Source organism: Megalobrama amblycephala, linkage group LG19 (genome assembly GCF_018812025.1).
Source record: "Megalobrama amblycephala isolate DHTTF-2021 linkage group LG19, ASM1881202v1, whole genome shotgun sequence".
Lineage (NCBI taxonomy): Eukaryota > Metazoa > Chordata > Actinopteri > Cypriniformes > Xenocyprididae > Megalobrama > Megalobrama amblycephala.
In genome coordinates, this window is record NC_063062.1 from 14,286,206 (window position 1) to 14,308,362 (window position 22,157).

Below are 22,157 nucleotides of genomic sequence, written 5' to 3' on the forward strand. Positions count from 1 at the left end.
CTAAATCATTCACAAATCTTATGATAATTTGATAATCTCCATTCAGTTTTCACACAATATTAGTTGTTTTCATGCCATTTTGCACAACATTGCACCATTTCATGCTTTTCATCTTCAGAAAGATCTTTCTTCCTCCCCATATTGCATGAGAACTGTGACTTACTTAATAATGTGGAACAACCTCTAAGTAGGGTTTCCATAGATCTGGCAAATTATTTGGTCTGAGATTGATACCAGTTATCTAAAAAGACATGGATAAATAAACAAACAAACATTTTCTTAGAAAAACTAAAATCTGAATGTTTATTGTACAGAAATCTTACTGATTTGTCTCTTGCATAATAATTTGGAACGCAGTGTACACTCTAAAAAATGCTGGGTTAAAAACAACCCAAGTTGGGTTGAAAATGGACAAACCCAGCAATTGTGTTGTTTTAACCCAGCAGTAGGGTTAAATGTTTGCCCAACCTGCTGGGTAGTTTTATTTAACTCAACTATTGTTTAAAAATTGACTGTATTGCTTAATTAAAATTAACCCAAAGTATGTTGGAAATGAACATTTATTAATGTTCAATGAATAATTATTAAACAATAAACATTTATTAAATTGCTTATTAATAAATTTATATGAATAAACTATTAAACTATTAAATTTATATTAATAAAATATTAAAGCTTATTAATAAACATTCACCTTTTGTCTATTATTGTTGTCTCTAATTGCATCTGGTTTTTAATTTCCCAACTTTTGGGTTCATGTTAAGCTAGCCATATAGCAATTTTTAAATAATAGTTGGTTAATTGATGTAACCCGGGTAAACTATGCTACCAGCAAAGAGAAAAAAGTTAAGAAAAGGAAAAAAAATCTAGAAGAAAAAGAGATTCATCCAATCACTGATCGTGCTGCAGTGAGAGACACCCCTAAGAGCCAATAGTAGCGGCGCATTCATAAGTCCCGCCCACTGGTCGCGCCGGCGCTGCTTTCGGCGTGCCGTGAGCAGATGAGAGAGAGAGTCAGAGCAGATCAGTACAGACGGACCAGACAGTTTCTCCTGAAAATCCACTGATCTAACTGGAAATGTGATTGAGTGCACTAAAAGTGGAGCTTTTGAAGTCGATGCGTCAGCCTGAAGTGATGTCGTCGGAGACAGAGAAGAGAGAGACGGAGCGGATCACAGCGTGTTGAAGCACTGTGAGTAATCTTCCTTGTGTGAATAAAGATATGATTCTATTTTGCTTTAGTGAATGAAATTTCAGATATTAATCCGAATATAATGTAAATAACATGTCGAAGTTTCTAAAATGATTAATTCTGAGCCGTTTTGAGTAGGCCGCGTGCACACAGCGCGAGCTGAACTGATTAGCACATGGGCTAAAGCTAACACGAGTAAACATGATAATTGTGTCATGATGAAATGAGATAAAGAGTGATATATGAGTGTCGGTGTGTTTAATAACTGCCTGTTAATGTTTAATTTGATTGTGTCAATTTGAGATATTCATGTGATTTATGGTAATGTCTGAATCAAAAATAATATATGGTTTGCTAAATAATGACTAAAGGGCGTTTACTGTACATTCACTTAATCATTAATTACTAGCTTATTTTTGTTTGTTTTTGCATGAATGTGGATCCTTCAAATGTTTAATAAATCTTAAATAATGGCTAATATGCCCTTACTTGCCTGCATGTTAAGTTAATCATTAATTACTAGTGTGTATGTGCACCTCAACAGACGCAGAAGAGGCTGAAATAATGGAGGAAAACGGGAAAAATTGAGAAATGAAAAAAGTAAGAAAAAAATGCACGTATTAGTTATTTTACTGTTTGGTGAATCAGCAGCCAGCTATCAAACTGTTTGGTGGTTTATTTTAGTAGTTTTTTTTTCTGTCTTTACACTTAAAACTTTTAAATTATTGTAGAACTGCTATTGTTTCAATATTATTTTTCAACTTGCTATGTAAAGTTAAGACAAAGAACTTAATAATTATTGGTAATTAATTACATTATCAAGTATATGACAAGAAACCTGAAAGTTATCCAACCTCTAACATCTGGCATGATGGCTTTGCAAAATGCATCATTAACATTAAATTCATCAGCTTAGATGACCATATGTACACATAGGAGGCAGTCGAGTTGGTAAATAGGTTTAAGAGATTGCTTTATCATTTATTTTGCTATATTTTTGTTGCTAGAGCTACCAAATCTGATAAATGAAGTGAAGATGGCCCTGAAGTCTCAGTGTTCGTCAGCATCAGTCAGCTCTGACTTGGAAGATGGGACAGGATTTGCCACAGAGTAATTACAGAGCCCTTCCAAAAGAACAGGTAGTGTACTAGTTTATCTAGTCAATGAAGTGCTGAAACCCTGTTCTTGTTAATACTATATTCAAAGTGATCCAGTTAGAGTTAAGTTTAGGTTAAAGGATTAGTTGTTTGAAATGAAAATTAGCCCAAGCTTTACTCACCCTCAAGCTGTCCTAGGTGTATATGACTGTCTTCTTTCTGATGAACACAATCTGAGAAATATTAATAAATATCCTGACGCATCGAAGCTTTATAATGGCAGTGAATGGGATCAATGAGTATAAGGCTGAAGAAAGTGCCTCCATCCATCATAAACATACTCCACACGGCTCCGGTGGTTAATAAAGGCCTTCTGAAGTGAAGCGATGCATTTGTGTAAGAAAAATATATTTAACAAGTTATGCAGTAAAATATTTAGCTTCCGCCAGACCACAATCCATATTCAAGTTACGAAGAAAGTGTAAATTGTGATCATGTCAGTTACACTTTTCCCCGTAAGTTTAATAGGGAAGGTGTAGGACGTAGCGTAAGCTTTGTGAGCTGCAAGAGTTTTACACTTTCTTTGTACGTTAAATACGGAAGGCGGAAGCTAGATATTTTACTTCGTAACTTGTTTAAATATGGATATTTTTTACACAAACGCATCGCTTCGATTCAGAAGGCCTTTATTAATCCCCTGGAGTCGTGTGGAGTATGAATGGATGTGGATGGAGGCACTTTCTTCAGCCTTATAGTCATTGATCACTATTACTGCCATTATAAAGCTCGGATGCATCAGGATATTTATTAATATTTCTCAGATTAGGTTCATCAGAAAGAAGAAAGTCATATACACCTAGGATGGCTTGAGGGTGAGTAAAGCTTGGGCTAATTTTCATTTCAAAGTGAAATAATCTTTTAAGTGTCTTGCTCAGTGCCACAATTGTGGCAATTCCTGTCAAACTCACAACTTTCTGGTTCATTTGGAAGTCCAGATCCCCAAACATGCTGCTGTTGATTTGTCTAACTTGATATGTAGTCATGGACTGTGGGCCACTTTGCTTCCTAACATCAGCAATGTTTTGCCTTTTATTTGTTTGTCTCACAGGAACAATGTTGCAGAACGTGTCCTCATGTGGTGCCCACCAGCATTGGTACAGCAATTAATGCCAAACTTACTGAAATTAGAGGGAAGAGAAAACACAAAAACATCTGAAAACCTTAATGGTGTTTGATGATTGATAGCCGTGACACTGTGTTCAAGGTATTTTGTTGTTGTTGTTGTTGTTGTTGTTGTTGTTGGGGTGTGTGTGTGTTGTCTTCACAAAGTTCAGTTTGATATCAAGTTGTAATTTTAAATTACTCTTGTGGAGTATAATTTGATTGTGTCCCTTTGATTGTGTTGAAATAAAAGTATTTCTAATGTAAATCTGTGCAAGTAATTGACTGAAATCATATATGATTTATATATGCAGAGATATTGTAATATTTACTGAAATCATGTAAGATAATTATATGTAGAGATATGAGGAATTAGGTGGAAACATATAAAATCTGTATAAAATTCATATGAGCAAATGATGCAAAATTTAAATAAATCCTATATGACTCGCATATGATCCAATCAAGAATTTTAAATGATTTGTATAGGAAATTTACTGATATTCATACACATTTTCTACTAAAATCATATACTATTACATACTGTTGTCATGTAAAACTCGTATAAGAATTTTGTAGTATTCATATATGACCTAAAAATCCCATATAAGTTTTATGTGTGCTTTTTAGTATGAAAATGGACATAATCGGTCTGATTTTGTATATGACATGTATTGGACTTATATGAAACACATAAGGAAATGCTGGCTGATTTGAGTAAGGAAAATATATGGTTGCTGTATATGAAACATACAGATTTATTTCATATGGGTCACTACTATTTTTTAACATGGAGGAACTCACACCCCTAAACAGCAGCAGCTACAGCAGTACTGTGTAAATACATTTGTACACTTAGATGGAAAAGGCTCTCAGCCAATCAAATTCAAATTCTTGAACTACACTCTAAGAGGCTATTTACTTGACAATGTTTTCATCTAAAAACTGAAAACTTTATGCATTTTGGCCATTCATTTCATTTTAATTAATGTTGTCATCCTATGTTACTGTGTTATTTTAACTGTTTTTAACTTTTTCTTTGTTAATTTTAGATCACTCTAGACTACATTACACCCACATGTCAGAGATAAACTTTGAGCTCTAAAGGGCATGCATCTCAACTAATATATACATATTGCAAGACAGAGAAGAGAGCCTTGTATCTGCTGGATATTTCTTCTGGTGAGAAAATCCTGCATAACAGATCTGTATTTTCATGCCAATTTGTAATATTTTACATTATGTACTGACAAGCACACCGACGCACACACGTAAAGGATTAGTTCACCCAAAAATGACACTTTTTTTCATCATTTACTCACCCTAATGTTGTTCCAAACCTGTGAGTTTCTTTCTTCAGCTAAAACCAAAGTCCCTTTCAAGGAAAGTCTGTTCTCTCGGCGGCCATATTTGCAATGCCTCTGGACAGCTATTTCGGGCATCCAAGAACAAATCCTATCTATTTGAATGGGGAATCTTGAAATCTCAAAAACTGCTTGGCAAACACACAATTAAATAACATATTTCAGATCAGTAACAAAATCTGACATGAACTGTCCCATAAATGCTGTTTCTTATTCTCAGATAGTATTAAAAAAAGCGTATTTTTCAGGCTAGACGAGCCAACACGCATGTGCAGTCCTATGCGCGAGTCTTAGGTTTCTATGGGAACCAGAACTTCTAACGGCAGCTGCAGTGACGCAATGACTTTATTAATCAATGATTGGCTGTTTTACTTAGAAGGAGGGACGTATTCCGCCATATTGTGTGTTGCGATCATAGACTGTGTGTGTGTGTGTGTGTGTGTGTGTATATATATATATATGGTTACCTGTGGCCTCATACCTGATATATATATATATATATATATACAGGTATGAGGCCACAGGTAACCACAGCCTGTTGTTATAGAGTCTAACAGCACAATTACAAGAGTGAAATTGCTTTTAAACTTTAAATTTTATTCAATAAATCATTGATTCACTCACATTACCACCCACTAGCATAACAATGTAACATGCTGAAAGAATTCAACAATCTCCATACCTTCCTATAATGATTTAAACACCCCTCTTGTAACACTCAGTCAATCAAATTGATTTATTAATCAATTATTACAACAGTAAGTCATCAAATGAAACACTGCTACTATGAAAACAAAATCTTGAAACAGAAGATGCTACGTTCTCCCTGCATTGTTTCGGCACTTTTTAAGTGAATACAAATTTTAAGTGTATGACAATGAGCGGATAGTCCGGACTGCTGAGCGAATCACTGCTACAACCCTCCTCACTCTCCAAGAACATCCAGAGTGAGTAGAAGGGCTGGCAAAATCATTCTGGACTCCTCACACCCAGGCCACTTCCTCTTTGAACTTTTGCCATCTGGTCGGCGATGTAGAGCACTGAACACCAGAATGGCCAGGCATAGGAACAGTTTCTTCCCTCAGGCAATGCTTATGAACAGTTAATGGCCACTTGATAATAAACAAGTGCAATACACAACACTATTTATACATTTATTTATTTAACACAAAATACTTATTTACATTTACTTGCATTTGTGCATAACATACCTGTACACACATATACGGTCTATTGTTGTTATATTGTGTATTTTTAAAAACTATTTTTTGCATATTGTTATTTCCCAATCTACTTTTTCCATTTTTATTCTTTTTATTATCTGTGTCTTGTCACTGTCATTCGGTTTGGGCTGTGGAGCTTCTGTCACCAAAACAAATTCCTCCTTGTGTGTTTAAACATACCTGGCAATAAAGATCTTTCTGATTCTGCATATTGTTTATTGTTGCTCCACGTGTTCATCTACTGCAAACGACACAAAAACAGCAATGGGGAACCAGTCCTATCAGAAATTTTGAATTACTTATTCCTGATACATTTTAAAATATTTCTTGAAGAGAGGGCATAGAGAAAAGGATCCAGACAGCAGTTTATCAAAGCGAGAGTCTTGCTTGCATCACCATAAACTCTACGGAAGGACTTCATTTGGGAATAAACTTCTGGATGAGAAGTTTTAGTCAGAGTAGTAACTATATCAATCACATTGATGATGTGCACAGGAGTCCAAAATAGAAAGAAAGCCACAACGATGCTGACCACAAGTCTCTTCTTGTAAGTCCTAACCTTTGGCCCCTGATTTCTGGGTTCCTGGTCCGGTGGAGCTCTAGTTAGACTGGAGCTTTTGGCTTTTTGGCTCAAGCCTTTGTGCAACCAGAGATAACATGTTAACATGATCAAAAATGGGATGACGAACCCCAACAGGATCTCAAGAAGCAAAACAGTCACTTCTACAGACCGTGACTCCATTGCCCTCTGACATCTCTGCAATCCATCCCTGTCTTTGACTCCTTGAGTGAAAAATATTGGTAGGGCAAAAACAAAGGCTAGAATCCAGATGCCAATCAGCTGAAGGCGTCTGTGCCGTCTCCCCAGTCTGTGCAGTATCATCCTGTTAGTGACTCTGGACTTGATGACATTGTGATAGCGGTGAACACTCATGGAGGTGACCGTCAGGACTCCAACATACAGACTCCAGTGACCCAAGAAGAATAAGAACCTACAAGACCAAAGGCCGAGTTTCCATCCAAACACTATTCCACACAAGCACCACAGGAGCCAAGCAAAGGCTCAAAGCATCAGAGACAGCAAGGTTTAGCATTAGAATTAAGGTAAAGCTCAAATGTTTGTTCCACTCACAAGCAATGCTGATGATTACTGCGATGTTGCTTGGCAAACCCACCAAACAGCACAAACCCAGAACTACAGCAGGAGTGATCCTGTTCTGAACCCACAGCAGTGCTGTTAGAGGCTGAATTTAAGCTTACATTGAGCTCCATCATGGATCAAATATTTTGAATCTCTAATGTTAGAAACAAAATATATGAGTTACTGAGAGAACCCCTCCCACAAAACAACATATGCCAAATGGCATGCTCATCTATAGCTGGAAACAAACAAAGATCACATATTATAGCCACAAGGCAAAGGTTTTAGTAGCACTTTCATTAATAAGTTATTAGCAATATGAGAAAAGTATATCATATGATAAAAGATCAGTAGTTACTGTACAAACAAATATGAAAATGAAAATGTGATTGAAAATTTCATGACAACTTAATTTCAATTTACATTCAATAAAAACAAAGAAAAAAAAAATCCCAAACAAAACAAAGACTGTAGAAAACACAAATAAATGACATTTGAGGGGAGAATGTCAAAACCTTGTGCTGTTCCTGACGTTTTGGCAAACGTTTATTTTTCTGATATAAGTCGACCCATTTAAACACAGATTTAACAGCCTGTTTGGTTCATAGGGTCAAAAAGAGTGTATAAATTGCCTAAAACTATTGATTATATGACCATTTTGAAATTATAATTGTTTTGGGTCAAATAAAGCTCAAGGAGACATCTGGGTGGGGGGGATGGGTTGATAAAATAAGATAAATAAAAACCACACTTCACCATTAAAGGAGCTTAATGTATTTTTACATAACATTATTTAACATCAAATATATCATTTTAATATTTTACTTTGATCAGTGATTTTATTGATAACACATACTGTACCATAATTTTCCATACAGCACATCAGTTTGTTAATGCCAAAAATGTAAATATTTCCTTCATACACAAACAACAATAAATATATAAAAGAAAGGAAACCTGTGTAATCTCCAAGAGAACAATTTATTATAAAAAGCACTGACAAATATACAAGGTTAAAAAAAAGTCACTGAAACATTTTTTCTAAAGACATTGTATTCATCACTTAGTCAAACATAAAAATTGTATTTACTTGATGACAAAGTTCAATAATAAAGACTTGCAATGTATCCATAAAGGAGAAAAAAAAATGCACACATTTCTACACAATGTAATGTCTCACAATGTAAAACCTCGGCATCGTCGAAACATCATCCGTCGCCCGTCCCTTCCCATCAGACTGCGCTCACAGAGACAGCCCACAATCAAGACATAACCTTATGCTTCTCAGTTGTAGATGAAGTTAAACCTGTGCAGGGGAATGAGGTTGAGCAAGTTATTGAAAATAAGGATTTACAAACATTAACTCTTTCCATGCCTGCGGTTTTTTTTTGCCAGCATTTTTGAAAGAACAGAGCCTCTGCTTTTAAACAAACAACAACAACAAAAAAACCACTTCATTCTAGCTTCATGCATTCTTTTTTTTGTCATCAATTGAATGTGTTAAGTTTCATTAAAAAGCAAATTTGAACAAAAAGCTAAAAAAAAAAAAATAATAATAATAATAATAATAAAAAAGGTCCTTTTTACATTTGGATCAGATTCAGAATGATGAAAACATAGATGGAGTAGATTGAGTACATCAACACCCCAAAGCTTGCACAGTCCTATACCTTGTCCTGGGTCGACATTTCATTCGGTAACGTTAGGCAGTTTTGATTTATCTGAGGTGTAATGTCTAGGGGTGTGACGAGACTGAGACAAGATACAAGATTGAGTTCACGAGAATGAAACAAGATTTTTACGCAGTATTTTTAAGAAATCCTCAATGACAAAATTCATCACTAGAAAAATAGTCTGCAGGTGCATTTGAAATATTTTAACTAATAATCTTGTAATGAATGTCATTTCAGTTCTACTTTCTGAGTATGAATTATCCTTTGCAGTAAAAGACAATACTCAAGCACTGTAAAAGTTTTAGCTCAAACTCAACTGACTGGCTTCTCTCCTGTATGATTTCATATGAGTCTATTCAGATCTAGAACTGTACATGATTTATGAGCTTCTACAACTCCTGACCTCCTAACTGAACTCCTTTCCACAAATTGATCGTAGAAATAAATACAGTTTAAATAAAAATAACAGTTTTCTACGGAAGAGGGCCGAGCAATAAAAAAAAAAAAATAAAACCATCTCGGGATTAAAGTTAGTTAAATTTCGAGAAAAAAGTAGTTAAATTTCGAGAAAAAAGTCAAGATAAAATGTCGAGAATAAACTCGTTAAATTACGAGAAAAAAAACTCGTTACATTTCGAGAAAAAAGTCGAGATAAAATGTTGAGAATAAACTTGTTAAATTACGAGAAAAAAAACTCGTTAAATTTCGAGAAAAAAGTCGAGATAAAATGTTGAGAATAAACTCGTTAAATTTCGAGAAAAAAGTCGTTAAATTTCGAGAAAAAAAAGTCAAGATAAAATGTTGAGAATAAACTCGTTAAATTACGAGAAAAAAAGTCGTTAAATTATGAGAACAAATTTGTTAAATTATGAGACAATGCTTCCCCATCATGTTGTTATACAGTAGGGGGGTGATATTACGCATCTTCTGAAAGAGTACAGAATCTCTGGATCAAAACACAGACAATAAGGCAGCAGAAAAAAGCGATAGCATATGTTAATAGATGTATATGTAAAATAATGCAATCATCAGTAATTACTAGGGGTGTGTCGAGATCTCCTGCCACGAGTCAAATTCGTTAAATTACAAATTTTTTCTCATAATTTAACAACTTTTTTCTCGTAATTTAATTACTTTTTTCTCATAATTTAATGAGTTTATTCTCAACATTTTATCTAGACTTTTTTCTCAAACTTTAACGACATTTTTCTCATAATTTAACGAATTTGTTCTCGTAATTTAACGACTTTTTTCTTGTAATTTAATGTTTATTCTCAACATTTTATCTCGACTTTTTTCTCAAAATGTAACGACTTTTTTCTAGTAATTGAATGACTTTATTCTCAACATTTTATCTCGACTTTTTTCTCAAAATTTAACAAGTTTTTTCTAGTAATTTAATGAGTTTCTCAACATTTTATCTCTGAGAGTTTTTTCTCAAAATTTAACAACTTTAATCTTCGAGATGGTTTTATTTTTTTATTAATGCCTGGCCCTAATCCTCTTCCGTAGTTTTCTCTTAGTCTTAAGTGCAAACAATAAGTGCATCAATCATCAGACAGAGACCAATAGTCATCAAATAGAGACCAAATTTCAAGCATGATACAGAGTTAAGAAATGGTTACAACTACACAGCCCATCCTAAGATAGCTTTCATATTGGGAGATATTTGCATGCATCAGGGAGCAGCTCTCAATTGAAATCGCGTTTGAATGGGCGTTTGCGTTTTACTTTCGCGAACTCTGTGAATAGAGAGATGCAAGATAAAACCTTGTCAGACGCTTATAGGCTCTGTTCGTGCAACGAATCCTCTGCCTGATTCCTGCTGAACTACATACGATTTTGCAGCTTGCGATGGATGAGCTGGATGGAATTGAAGCGACCGATATCCAACTGAATTAAACGGTTTTTATTTCTACAAAAAGCAAGACGACAGTCTACAAGGTGTAATGTAAATTTTGTGGTGGCATATTCTATCCTCACAAGTCTGTCATAGCAATATCGCGAGGCAGCTTTTCACCTCAACGAGTAATCTCATCACATTTTAATCTCGCGAGATCTTCGTGGCAGGAGATCTCGACACACCCCTAGTAATTACTGATGATTGCGTTATTTTACATATACATCTATTAACATATGCTATCGCTTTTTTCTGCTGCCTTATTGTCTGTGTTTTGATCCAGAGATTCTGTACTCTTTCAGAAGATGCGTAATATCACCCCCCTACTGTATAACAACATGATGGGGAAGCATTGTCTCATAAATGACGGAAAATTCCGTCCATGGCGGGGAAAGAGTTTATTTAATTAGTCACCATTTATCAATATTGTTTAAAGGGATAGTTCACCCAAAAATGAAAATTTGATGTTTATCTGCTTACCCCCAGTGCATCCAAGTTGTAGGTGACTTTTATTCTTCAGTAGAACACAAATGATGATTTTTAACTCCAACCGCTGCGGTCTGTCAGTCAAATAATGGGAGTGAATGGGAACTTGGATCAATAAGAGTCGAAAAACCTTGCACAGACAAATCCAAATTAAACCCTATGGCTCGTGACGACACATTGATGTCCTAAGACACGAAACGATCTGTTTGTGCGAGAAACCGAACAGTATTTCATATTAGTGAGGTCTGATCGCCCTCTGACAACGACAGTGATGTCTAGCACTCATTGAAGTATAAGCGCGAGACATCACTGCCGCTGTCAGAGCGCGATCAGACCTCACTAAGCGAGTGCTGAACGCAGTTGGACATAGTGGTGTTTTAGAGGTAAAAAATGATATAAGATACTGTTTCGGTTTCTTCGCACAAACCGATTGTTTCGTGTCTTAGGACATCAATGTGTCGTCACGAGCCGCAGGGTTTAATTTGGATTTGTCTATGCAAGGTTTTTCGACTCTTATTGATCCAAGTTCCCATTCACTCCCATTATTTGGCTGACAGATGGCAACGGTTGAACGGTTGAGTTAAAACTCATCATTTGTGTTCTACTGAAGAAACAAAGTCACCTACAGCTTGGATGCGCTGGGGGTAAGCAGATAATACATTCAAATTTTCATTTTTGGGTGAACTATCCCTTTAAATGATGTGAAGCCCATTTAACTAGATGATTTCATAACCCATCTGATCAGTCTCATATTAAAAGTAATATCTCACCTGCTCAGTAGCTGTGGAAGACTGGATATAATCGGGCCGTAGCCAGGAGCATTATCATAAAGCTCAAACAATGGGGCGGCCACCAGCTTGTAGTTCTTTGGCACAGCAAACAATGCTAAAGACACACAACACACAAAGTTAAGCTGTATAATTACATTTTACACAAGGTGCATTGAGTAGACAAAACTTATTTCACCCTACCTTTCTCTTGCAGCTGTACTAGAAAAAGCTTCTTATGTTCTTTAGGTTTAGTGATGTGTGCTGGAATATAGGGATACTGTGGAAAGAAACGAGACATGAAGCAAATCTTAGTGAGCTTGAAAGAGAACAAAATTTATAGTGTTAGTGATCCAGTGCGTGTTTGTCTGAGGAAAAAGGAACGGAGTAGTTACCACCTGAGGTGGCTCAAAGTTTGGTCTCCACCAGTTCCCAATACAGTCATCAATGACCCAGTCCTGCTTCACTCCATCCTGACGCCCCAAAATCTTGACAAGAAATTTAGGAATTATTCTGCAATGCATTTTAAATCTATTTCTGCTAGTTTTACTGCATTTCACCTATTACAAGATGGTACAATACTCTGGCCGTTTACACCTGGTATTAACATGCATTTTTGTCAATCACATCACAAGAGAACGATGCTAAATACAGGCGTAATAGGGGTCTAAAACATTTGAGCTTGTCTACTTTCAACCACTTCCAGAGGTAGTTGAAAACGTATTCTGCCAGATTGCTTCCATAGCTCATGTGGTCAAATGTGTTCGAACAGCCACAAAAAAAAAACACCTACTCTCCACCTACTGACCTAATGCTTAAACATAATAGGAAGCTCGCTAGCCAGACGGGATTTAAAGGTGCCCTAGATTCAAAAATTGAATTTATCTCGGCATAGTTGAATAACAAGAGTTCAGTACATGGAAATGACATACAGTGAGTCTCAAACTCCATTGTTTCCTCCTTATATAAATCTCATTTGTTTAAAAGACCTCCGAAGAACAGGCGAATCTCAACATAACACTGCCTGTTATGTAACAGTCGGGGTGTACGCCCCCAATATTTGCATATGCCAGCTCATGTTCAAGGCATTACACAAGGGCAGCCAGTATTAACGTCTGGATCTGTGCACAGCTGAATCATCAGACTAGGTAAGCAAGCAAGGACAATAGCAAAAAACGGCAGATGGAGCGATAATAACTGACATGATCATTGATATCATGATATTTTTAGTGATGTTTGTAAATTGTCTTTCTAAATGTTTCGTTAGCATGTTGCTAACGTACTGTTAAATGTGGTTAAAGTTACCATCGTTTCTTACTGTATTCACGGAGACAAGAGTCGTCGCTATTTTCATTTTTTAAACACTTGCAGTCTGTATAATTCATAAACAACTTAATTCTCTATAAATCTCTCCAACAGTGTGTAATGTTAGCCGTTAGCCACGGAGCACTATCAAACTCATTCAGAATCAAATGTAAACATCCAAAAAACACTGTACTTACGCGATTAGACATGTTGCATGACGAACACTTTGTAAAGACCCATTTTGAGGGTTATATTAGCTGTGTGAACTTTGTTTATGCTGTTTAAGGCAAGTGCGAGCTCTTGGGGTGTGGAGCACGAGATTTAAAGGGGCCGGGTACCCTGAATTGGCGCATTTATAATGATAGGCAGTTAAAAAAATTAATAAAAAAAAAATCTATGGGGTATTTTGAGCTGAAACTTCACAGACACATTCAGGGGACACCTTAGACTTATATTACATCTTTTGAAAACATGTTCTTTGGCACCTTTAAACTTTTTCAGCTGAAGACAAATAATTCCAAGTACAATGTTCAACCATACAGTACAACCATTCCTGATTTCTAACACTCACTCACAGTGTTTGGGGATGGTCCTTGCAGCTGTCAGAGCAGAAACAAAAGCTGCCGTTCTCAGTATGATTTTCAGTGGTCTCTGGTCCTATTGTAATATATAAATTGCATTAGCTTATTTCGTCCATTAGATTGAAGATCTGAAAACCCCCATTCATTTACCCACCCATAGACCATCCCCTAGAAGAAATCAAGACAGAAGTGGTTGAAAGTGGACAAAAGAGGATTAAAACACCAGATGTAAAAGGAGAATGTGTCTCCATCGTCTACTTGTGATCCGATCGAACAAAATGCATCTTAATACCAGGAGTAAACAAAGCCTCTGATAGCAAGTTTGTTGTCTCGACTTGGCTGATCGTTTAGCTCTAAAGTGAACAGATTGTAGTTAAAAAAAATCCTGTAAATGCCATCTATTATTACCATATTAAATACAGTCAGAAAAGCAATGATACCTCTGTCATCAGTCGTTTCAACCCCTCCACCTCATCTTCTCCAGGGTTCAACTCTCCACCAGGACTGCAAAAACACAATATTTAAACTGTCAGCCACTGACAAAAATGTTACTAGACACATTTTCAACAAATGCATGATGAAGGAGCAAAAAAAAAAAAATGCAAAGAAAAGCAAAACGTATTAGCAAAAAAAAGAACAAAAATGATTAACAAATCACATATGTAAAGATAAGTTATTGTTGACAAGGATAAGCATTGAAACAGCACCTATTTGAATTAATTACATCCACACAAACTCCAGCAGTGGCCACTTACAGTTTGAAGAAGGTGGTTCCCAGCTGCAGAAGCAGCACGTGAGGGAGTCTGTGCTCATGCACGATCAGAACCCCCTCCACCGTCCGCCGCATCCCGATTTTCTCAAACTCTTCCCGCATCCGCTGAAAGCGTGCGGCTACCGAGCTGTCCTTCTCATAGAGTGGCTCCTTGGTGCCGAATGTGTAATTTGTTAGTGGGTATCTGCAAAAAACAAACATCAAAATGTTCAGGAGTTACTTCATTTAAAGGTGATAGAGAGGATTTTTTCGTCGACTGAGAATCCAAAGACTGTTACTGAGTTTTTGAAATGAGCGCATGCGTAAGAACAACCCCCCTCCTTCACAGCTCACTTCAAAGGAACGCCTCCCAAAACTCGTGCACGAGTATTTGAACACGAGTGTTTACCACCGGCATTCGCTGTGTCGTGTTTTTTGGATTCATTATGTCGGACTCACCGTAGGTAACTCATAATCTGCAGTTGTTACTCCTGTCTCCTGACAAAAACATTGCATGCGGCGCCTGTGGAGTGTGGAAAGTTACTGGAGAGCGCAGCCGCGCTCGTCTCGCACAAGGAACGTCACGGCACTGATTGACAAGCCAGAGGGCCAATCCGCGCACGTCTCTCACAAGGAACGTCATGGCAGTGATTGACAAGCCAGAGGGCCAATCGTTTACGCGATGATCGCATAAACGATTGGCTGATGTTTTTAAGGCCCTACCTCGTGCACAGATGATGTATATTAATATTATTACTTTCAGTGCACCTAATAAATAGTCTTTTATCAGTTAGTAAAGACAGTTTCAAGTAATATTGCAAAAATGTATAAAACAAAACATCCTCTTTAGCACCTTTAAATGAGGATATATGATAGAACGTTATTGATACACTAGGGAATCAGCACAAGGGACAAAGATACAGCACCATTATAGAAAATGTAAAAATGAACCAAAACAATTGATCAGAGGTTTTTTGCCATTTGAGATTATTCGCATCAGCTGCAGAATCCCAAAGTATTCTTTGGTGCACGTGACGCAAATTTCATCATCACAGTACACCCTGATTTTTCTTCTCTGTACGTGCAGCTCACACATAGACCTTGAATTTTTTTGCACTAATTAGCGTGTCCACAATGTGGCAACCCAGTCCGTGTATCGTTTTTCCATTTTGAAGACAAGACCGAAAAAAACAAAACAAATAAATTACAAGTAGGTACCCAGACCAAACACTGGTCCAAGCCGTTGTTTCACAATATGAAAAGAAACAGGATACAGAACCACAACAACTGCAACAACAGTAGGTGCCCATGTTGAAGGATGTGAACCCCGATTAATTGTTCAACCCCACACATAAAACAGTAAGAAAACCGTACCAACTACTGCACATGGAATACAACAAAAACAAATGTCTTGAATGCCATTTATTTTGTATCATTACCACATATGCATGCACGTAATGTCAATATAAATGTACATAGTAGGGCTGAGTATTGACACAATTTTCACGATTTGATTTGATTTCTGTACACATGCTTGACTATTAAAGTTGGGATATTTTTTCCTATTGAAAGAGTGATCTGACATAACAGCTTACAGAAGTTATTTTATCTATGGTTTGTAACATTTCTTACAGATTTCTGCTCGTTGTAAATCAGATAAATTAGCACAGTACTAGTACGTAATGAGAGCGATTGCGTGTGTGAATTAGTCATACTCTCTATTAATTGTGAAGCTGTGGGTTGTAAATAGTTACTTCAAAAGTAGAAAAATATATGCTATGATAAGTTTTCAGTTTCTAAGCTACTTTAGTGATAAATCACAGGACAGCGCTGACTTCACGTTTTGCGCAGCTACTGTTTGTTTGAGTGTTTGTGCCACAATGCAGCTGCGCGAGCATGATAGCTCGAAATAATATACATCCAATCGTCTAAAATCGCTTGAATGTCCAAAGTGGCAAACCTTAAAACGAATACAACTGACAAAGTTTAGTGAAGACGCAAGGCTCACCGCTCGCGGGCCATCACTATGTATTGAACCTCCGTGTTTTGCTTTCATGCCACTGACTGGACGGGGCGGAGTCACGTGGCTACACACGCGGTAGTATGTTTTTAAGGGGGAAGTATTAACAGGATTAAAAAAACGAAATAACCGACATGGGAAAATTACGTCGGTTAGAGGTTCTGAATTTCGGTTTCGATTACTTTTCGATTAATTGTCCAGCCCTACAACTAATGCTGTAAACTGACTTACAAATGGGAGTCATTTGGTACTACATTACTATAATATTGAAGGTTAAAATTAACTTTTTTTTTAATATACAAACAATTAAATTACACTCAATTATGTTTTTTATAATAAATAAAGTTTAGAATTACATAATCTTATTTCTACTCCAATTCGGTTTTTTGAAATATAAACATTTAAATCGTAGCTGTCATAACTGATTTATTCAAACATGCATTAAATATTGAAGAACATTAAAAAAATATAATGAATATGTAACGGTGCATATATTTATCAGAATGCTGCTCTCTAGCATTTTTTCTAGCTGACTAATGAGTTTATGGTGATTGAGCTATTACACGAGACATGATACGGATTTCAGTAAGTTGTACTGTATATTTTAACATACCTTCAGATGTTTATTTCATGCTGTAACTGGTATTAAAGTGGAGGAGAGGATGTTCACATGCGCTCGTGCTGCCACTTCTCTTTAACTGAGGCGCTAAAGCGATCTGTCACGCCACATTAAACAGCGCCAAAACAGTATTTATGTTTTTAATCTCATAATAAGATGGATGTCATTTGAAATCTGAGACTTTGCTTCATATTAAAAGTAACAAAGCACAAAGATTATTGCGATTTATTGGATGGGAGGCGCGCTATTCTGTTCATTCATCAACTAAAAACAGACTAGACTAATCGATTCTTGGGATTTAAGAATCGATATCGGTTTGTAAAAATGAGAATCTATTAAAGGTGCAGGCTGCACCAGGTAGTTTTTGTTGCCGTTTTCGGAGCTTGTGGCGACTACAGAGACCGTGTTTTTTTTTCAGTGTGTTCAGGGGACAGGCAGCTAGCGGATAGTGAGGAGACGTTTGCTGTATGTGACAAAAAATGTTTTGGCCTAAAAACACGTGACATCGCTTAGAGCACCTTTAAAATCGAGAAATCAATATTTTTACCAAGTCCTAGTACATAGATTTAGGCAATACATAAAATCGAAATCAATAGATCAGGTTCCTAGGGCGTGAATCAGTATAGTGTACATGAATTTGTGCACTGGTAAGGACATTACACTACACATTGGGACACTGATGACTATTTCCAGCGACATGACATCATCCTCATTGTACAACATCTCACTACTGGTATTTATGAACAACAGCAGAACTGATATTTTTCTGACATTACTTTGCTTGTAACAGAGAGGTGCACTATTCAGCCATAAATAAATGTTAGGTTTATGTTCATTACCTGTCTAGCAATGCATGTTAATGCAGAAATTAATAAAAGGTAAATAATGGTTTGTATATATATATATATATATATATATATATATATATATATATATATATATATATATATATATATATATATATAAATAAATAAATAAACCTTTATGTGTAGTGAGTTGGCTCACGTAATTTATGTTTCGCGCCTCTAAACTTTCGTCAAGGGAACATAGTGAGCATTGATGCTCCCTGGTTTTCCCGGTGCACTGTTGACTTTTTAGGGAGCTAACGTTAACGTTTCAGTGCACTGGAAGGATTTTGCGATTGAGAACCCCCTTAAAATGGCCGACTCCCTTATCAGTGCCCTGACTACTGAACTAGGGAGCTGATTTTTAGACGCACCCAGTGTATTGTTATGCATCCAAACAGCAGTAGGCAGGATGGAGCTACGTTGCTTTGCCATTTTTAAACGTTAATGCTCTTTCAAAAAGACGCTATAATGCAGCACCGGGATCGCTGGGCATTGGTTATGAAATAAACGCATCGTTTGCAGTGGTGAATTCTACTCACAGGTTGATTGTTCTCTCCAGGGTGAGCGGTTTAGCCGGCTGGCTAATGTATTTATTACCGAACTGATTTACTCCACGAGGCCAACCGGTAGATGATCGATTCGGAGGTACAACTGACATCGTATGACGAATAATATAGTCGCTTCTTAATCTTTGCACTAATCACTTATTTTTTTTACTGTTGATTACGATATTGGTGGGATTGAATTGCACAGCCTTGGCGCTCGATGAATACCGTAACACGGCACTCTGTTGTGAAAGCACATCCGGGACATCGCGCTACTTCCTGTGTTACAACCGTGCGTTTTGCTTTACGGCATGTCTGCTGCTTCTTGTCATACGTCAGCTAGGCTAATAAATATTATATTTTTGTATGTTGTTTTATATACATGTTTTTTTTTACTACTAAACTATCTTTATTTTTTTCTTGCTCGTTTAATCTACATTCATTCACTTACTGTTGCTAGTAATCACATGATGGAAAAACATTAAACCTTCTCAAAATAAACCTTTTAGTTAAATCATTGATTTGTGGTAAGGAATAGCGAAACCAACACTTAATAAAATATATCACCCATTTATAAAACAGTACAACAGACATACAGATATTTTAGTATACATAGGCCTATATAACTTTGATGTGATTCATTTTTTTTATTTTAAGAAGTAAAAAGAGATATCCGGCGTGCTTTTAAAATACGTTTATTGTTTTACAATTTTCGTGTGTACATATTTTTAACAATATGCTGGTGGGAGTCAGGAACAGACTACATCCAGAATAAATATGCAACATTGGTTTCCTTTCTTGCTTTTGTGTCTTGCTCTGTTAATCTACATTCATTTTTTTTTTTTTTTACCAGTGCAATTAACCACATTATGAAAAAAAAATATATATATACAGTGAAAGACTTGCAACCTATGTGAAAAAGCACCCTTCTCAAAATAAACCATTTTATGAGTAGTGGAGTTTAAGGAGTAGTGAAAAAATAAGAGCATAAACTAACACTGAATAAAAGCTATTTCTAATACAGTTATCACCCTTAGTGCAATTTCTTTTATTCCATCATAGTTCCCATCTAAGTCATCATTAGATGTTGCATCCTTGAGAAATCATACAAATCAATGCAGCAAGATTGCTTTTTAGGAAAATCATATAAATCAATGCAACAGTATTGCACTTAATAATTCAACGCATTTGTAAGAGATCTAGGGTATTTTGCATTGCTATATGGCTGCCCTGTAATAACAAAGTGCATTATGGTCTCTGAAATGTTATCGAATGTCGTGTGTTCATTTGCCCTCATTACATGAGGTTTGGCAGGAACAATAAACACATTCTTATCTAGAGCCTGAGGCGCTGTCATTGTTAGATAGTCTCTAATTTTGTTGTTGGGTTTAAAAAAGCAGTCAACTGAAAACGTCAAATTAGATACAGTGTATAATAATTATTAAAATATAGATATATTACATAAGTATAGTGCTCATCTCAAAGGCATTAACAGTTGCTGTTTCAGTCATCTTTTGCTACTTAATTAAGAATTCAACCAATGTGGTCAATACATTTGTATCAAATGAGGGCAAATATCACACAATATATCATAAGCGTATCAAAGACAACTATAAATTCTGCAAGGCTAGTCGATCAACTAAAAGATAAATTGAAACAAAGATACTTGATGTCTTAAGAAGATGTTCCAGAATATTACTGAGAAAAATACACTAAATTGTGCAAAAAGCAGTGCATTATTTCAGTTTTCTTTCTGTGAGGTCTGATTTTTAACCCCTAGACCTCTCACATTAATACATACATAATATGATTAAACCAGTACTTTTATATGCCTTTAAATATATATTGAAATACAAGTATGTGCTTCATTATAATGTCAATTTGAACAAAATATATTAATATTTTTTTACAGTTAAGTTTTAGGGAAAATGAAATCACAGCTCCACAAAGCAGAAACTCCAACACACAGACTAAAGTGCATTCAAACTCTGGCCACAATGATTTGTGTTATACTGCATACAGTTCACATGTGTTGTGGTCGTTGGGAAGGAAATGCTTGATATTGCCTTTCCTTGGCATTAGAAGTTTCCATAGGATGCATTTTTATCATGGGAAAATATCTTCAAAATGATCTTGATGTAGCCTGAACTCCTTATAGGCTTTGAGAAGGGGTTATTGTAAATATTCCATCTCCAAAGAGTTGAATTGCTCCAAATGATTTGTAAAAATCCAACTTCCACCAATGGCCTACTAAGTGAATCTTCATGAAGGGCTGGTCAGCACAAGTTTACTTGATATATCACCTCCAAATCTACTAGTGAGATAAATTTGAGCCTTCTCTTCTGATGTTGGAATAATATGCAATCCAAGTGTCATGCTTTCGAATGGATCCCTCTTAGAGAAACAATAAACAAGACAACTGTAAGTGTGAGGTATAGAATAGCATAAAACTATTTAGACAATAGATTTGAACATCATAAGGATCTTCAGGCCGTACCTGCTCGTCTTTCAGGAGGGAACTGTGCTGGCTGTCATATCAGGTCTTCACTGCTCCTCATAGCCAGCGGTCGGGTACGTTTCTCCCTCCTGACCCTGAAACATGTACTGGGACACAGCAGCGGGGATGAGGGCGTTAGCCAGCTCCTGCAAATGCACAAATAAATAGTCCATACAATGGGTACTTGATCATGCAATTATCAATTTGAAAAATGTCACTTTTTGAGCCATTATGCAGCTGATTGTTTACAAATGACGGTAAACTCACTGATTTCAGGTTTGGGTCCATTTCTGTGAAGTTCCACTCATTCAAAGGCAGGCTAAATGTGAAGGGCTGTAAGACAGAGTAGAGGTTATCGGTTAATCGGGGGGTGTATGTTAAGGTCATTAATATGATCTTCTGCTCTCTCGCCATGTATAGATTCATACTTACATCCATTGCTGCAGCATTGCTTTCCATGCTCTGCTGGTGACTCCTCAGAAGCAGCTGCAACTCCTCCAGGCTCATGTCAACATTCTCCACATTATCAGGAATCTCTGGTCTTTAACATATACACGCAAGTTAAACTGAAATATGAGTGGTGCTTTGTCTATGTAAAACAATAGTCTTAAATGTTCCAAGTTGTAGAAATGTTATTGCTTGGACATGGATGATATAGTATACCTCTCTAGCATGGGTCTTTTGGCCCTTCTCTCTCCCAGATTAGATCCTCGGCCCTCTAGGACGGACTGAACCATGGCAACGGGGAGGACGGGGGGTTCAGCGCACACCTCACAGGAGCCGAGTGGTACACCATCTCCTCGTCCCTGCACTCCAGGACTCACCGGCTCTTCCTTAATCAGCATTAAACACTTTTCCCTAAACAAACAGATCACATACTGATTCCAAGGAAAACTAGGGCCCAGAAATTCTGTTGTGTATATTAATTTTACTAGATTCTGTGTTTTATAATTGAATACAAAATCCGGTGGTAATAAAATGAATGCA

At 36.4% G+C, this 22,157-nt stretch overlaps 2 protein-coding genes, 1 long non-coding RNA gene and 1 pseudogene across 10 annotated transcripts in view; 1 reads left to right on the forward strand and 3 right to left on the reverse strand.

The window, feature by feature from the left end:
* Nucleotides 1–933: 933 nt before the first annotated feature.
* On the forward strand, nt 934–4,838 carry LOC125254864. 5 transcript variants are annotated; one of them, XR_007181773.1, is made up of 6 exons: nt 934–1,192; nt 1,737–1,792; nt 2,200–2,331; nt 3,111–3,161; nt 3,398–3,443; nt 4,503–4,838. It is a non-coding gene; the product is annotated as an uncharacterized LOC125254864 (long non-coding RNA). The 5 variants fall into 5 exon arrangements; XR_007181775.1 differs by having other exon boundaries at nt 3,116–3,161; XR_007181774.1 differs by lacking the exon at nt 4,503–4,838 and having other exon boundaries at nt 936–1,192; nt 3,398–3,718.
* Nucleotides 4,839–5,337: 499 nt separating this feature from the next.
* On the reverse strand, nt 5,338–8,376 carry LOC125254741 (annotated as a pseudogene).
* Nucleotides 8,141–18,990, reverse strand: nudt21 (nudix hydrolase 21). 2 transcript variants are annotated; one of them, XM_048168531.1, is made up of 7 exons: nt 18,668–18,990; nt 14,646–14,846; nt 14,331–14,394; nt 12,400–12,492; nt 12,209–12,284; nt 12,008–12,122; nt 8,141–8,484 (listed from the first exon to the last, which is right to left on the reverse strand). In XM_048168531.1, exons 1-7 carry the CDS (start codon nt 18,784–18,786, stop codon nt 8,463–8,465), a joined length of 690 nt encoding a protein of 229 aa, XP_048024488.1. In that variant the 5' UTR covers nt 18,787–18,990; the 3' UTR covers nt 8,141–8,462. The 2 variants fall into 2 exon arrangements, with proteins under 2 accessions (XP_048024488.1, XP_048024489.1); XM_048168532.1 differs by having other exon boundaries at nt 12,403–12,492; nt 18,668–18,989.
* A 362-nt stretch (nt 18,991–19,352) lies between these two features.
* hsf4 (heat shock transcription factor 4) overlaps nt 19,353–22,157 on the reverse strand; it is a 36,640-nt gene continuing 33,835 nt past the window's right edge. For all 3 annotated transcript variants that reach the window (XM_048168530.1, XM_048168529.1, XM_048168528.1), the window contains 5 exons: nt 21,834–22,028; nt 21,603–21,711; nt 21,438–21,503; nt 21,171–21,316; nt 19,353–21,067 (listed from right to left, as the gene is read on the reverse strand). In XM_048168530.1, coding sequence (XP_048024487.1) covers nt 21,218–21,316; nt 21,438–21,503; nt 21,603–21,711; nt 21,834–22,028 — 469 coding nt within the window. In that variant the 3' untranslated portion in view covers nt 19,353–21,067; nt 21,171–21,217. The remainder of the gene's footprint in view (nt 21,068–21,170; nt 21,317–21,437; nt 21,504–21,602; nt 21,712–21,833; nt 22,029–22,157) is intronic.

Excerpts from the sequence above, each read along its gene's own strand:
- nudt21 (XM_048168531.1), bottom strand. The coding sequence starts at position 18,786 with ATGTCAGTTGTACCTCCGAATCGATCATCTACCGGTTGGCCTCGTGGA. Across the intron at positions 14,847-18,667 it reads CTGGAGAGAACAATCAACCT|ATACCCACTAACAAATTACA; the intron begins GTGAGTAGAATT and ends TGTTTTTTGCAG. Across the intron at positions 8,485-12,007 it reads CTTCCACAGCTACTGAGCAG|GTTTAACTTCATCTACAACT; the intron begins GTGAGATATTAC and ends TCCCCTGCACAG.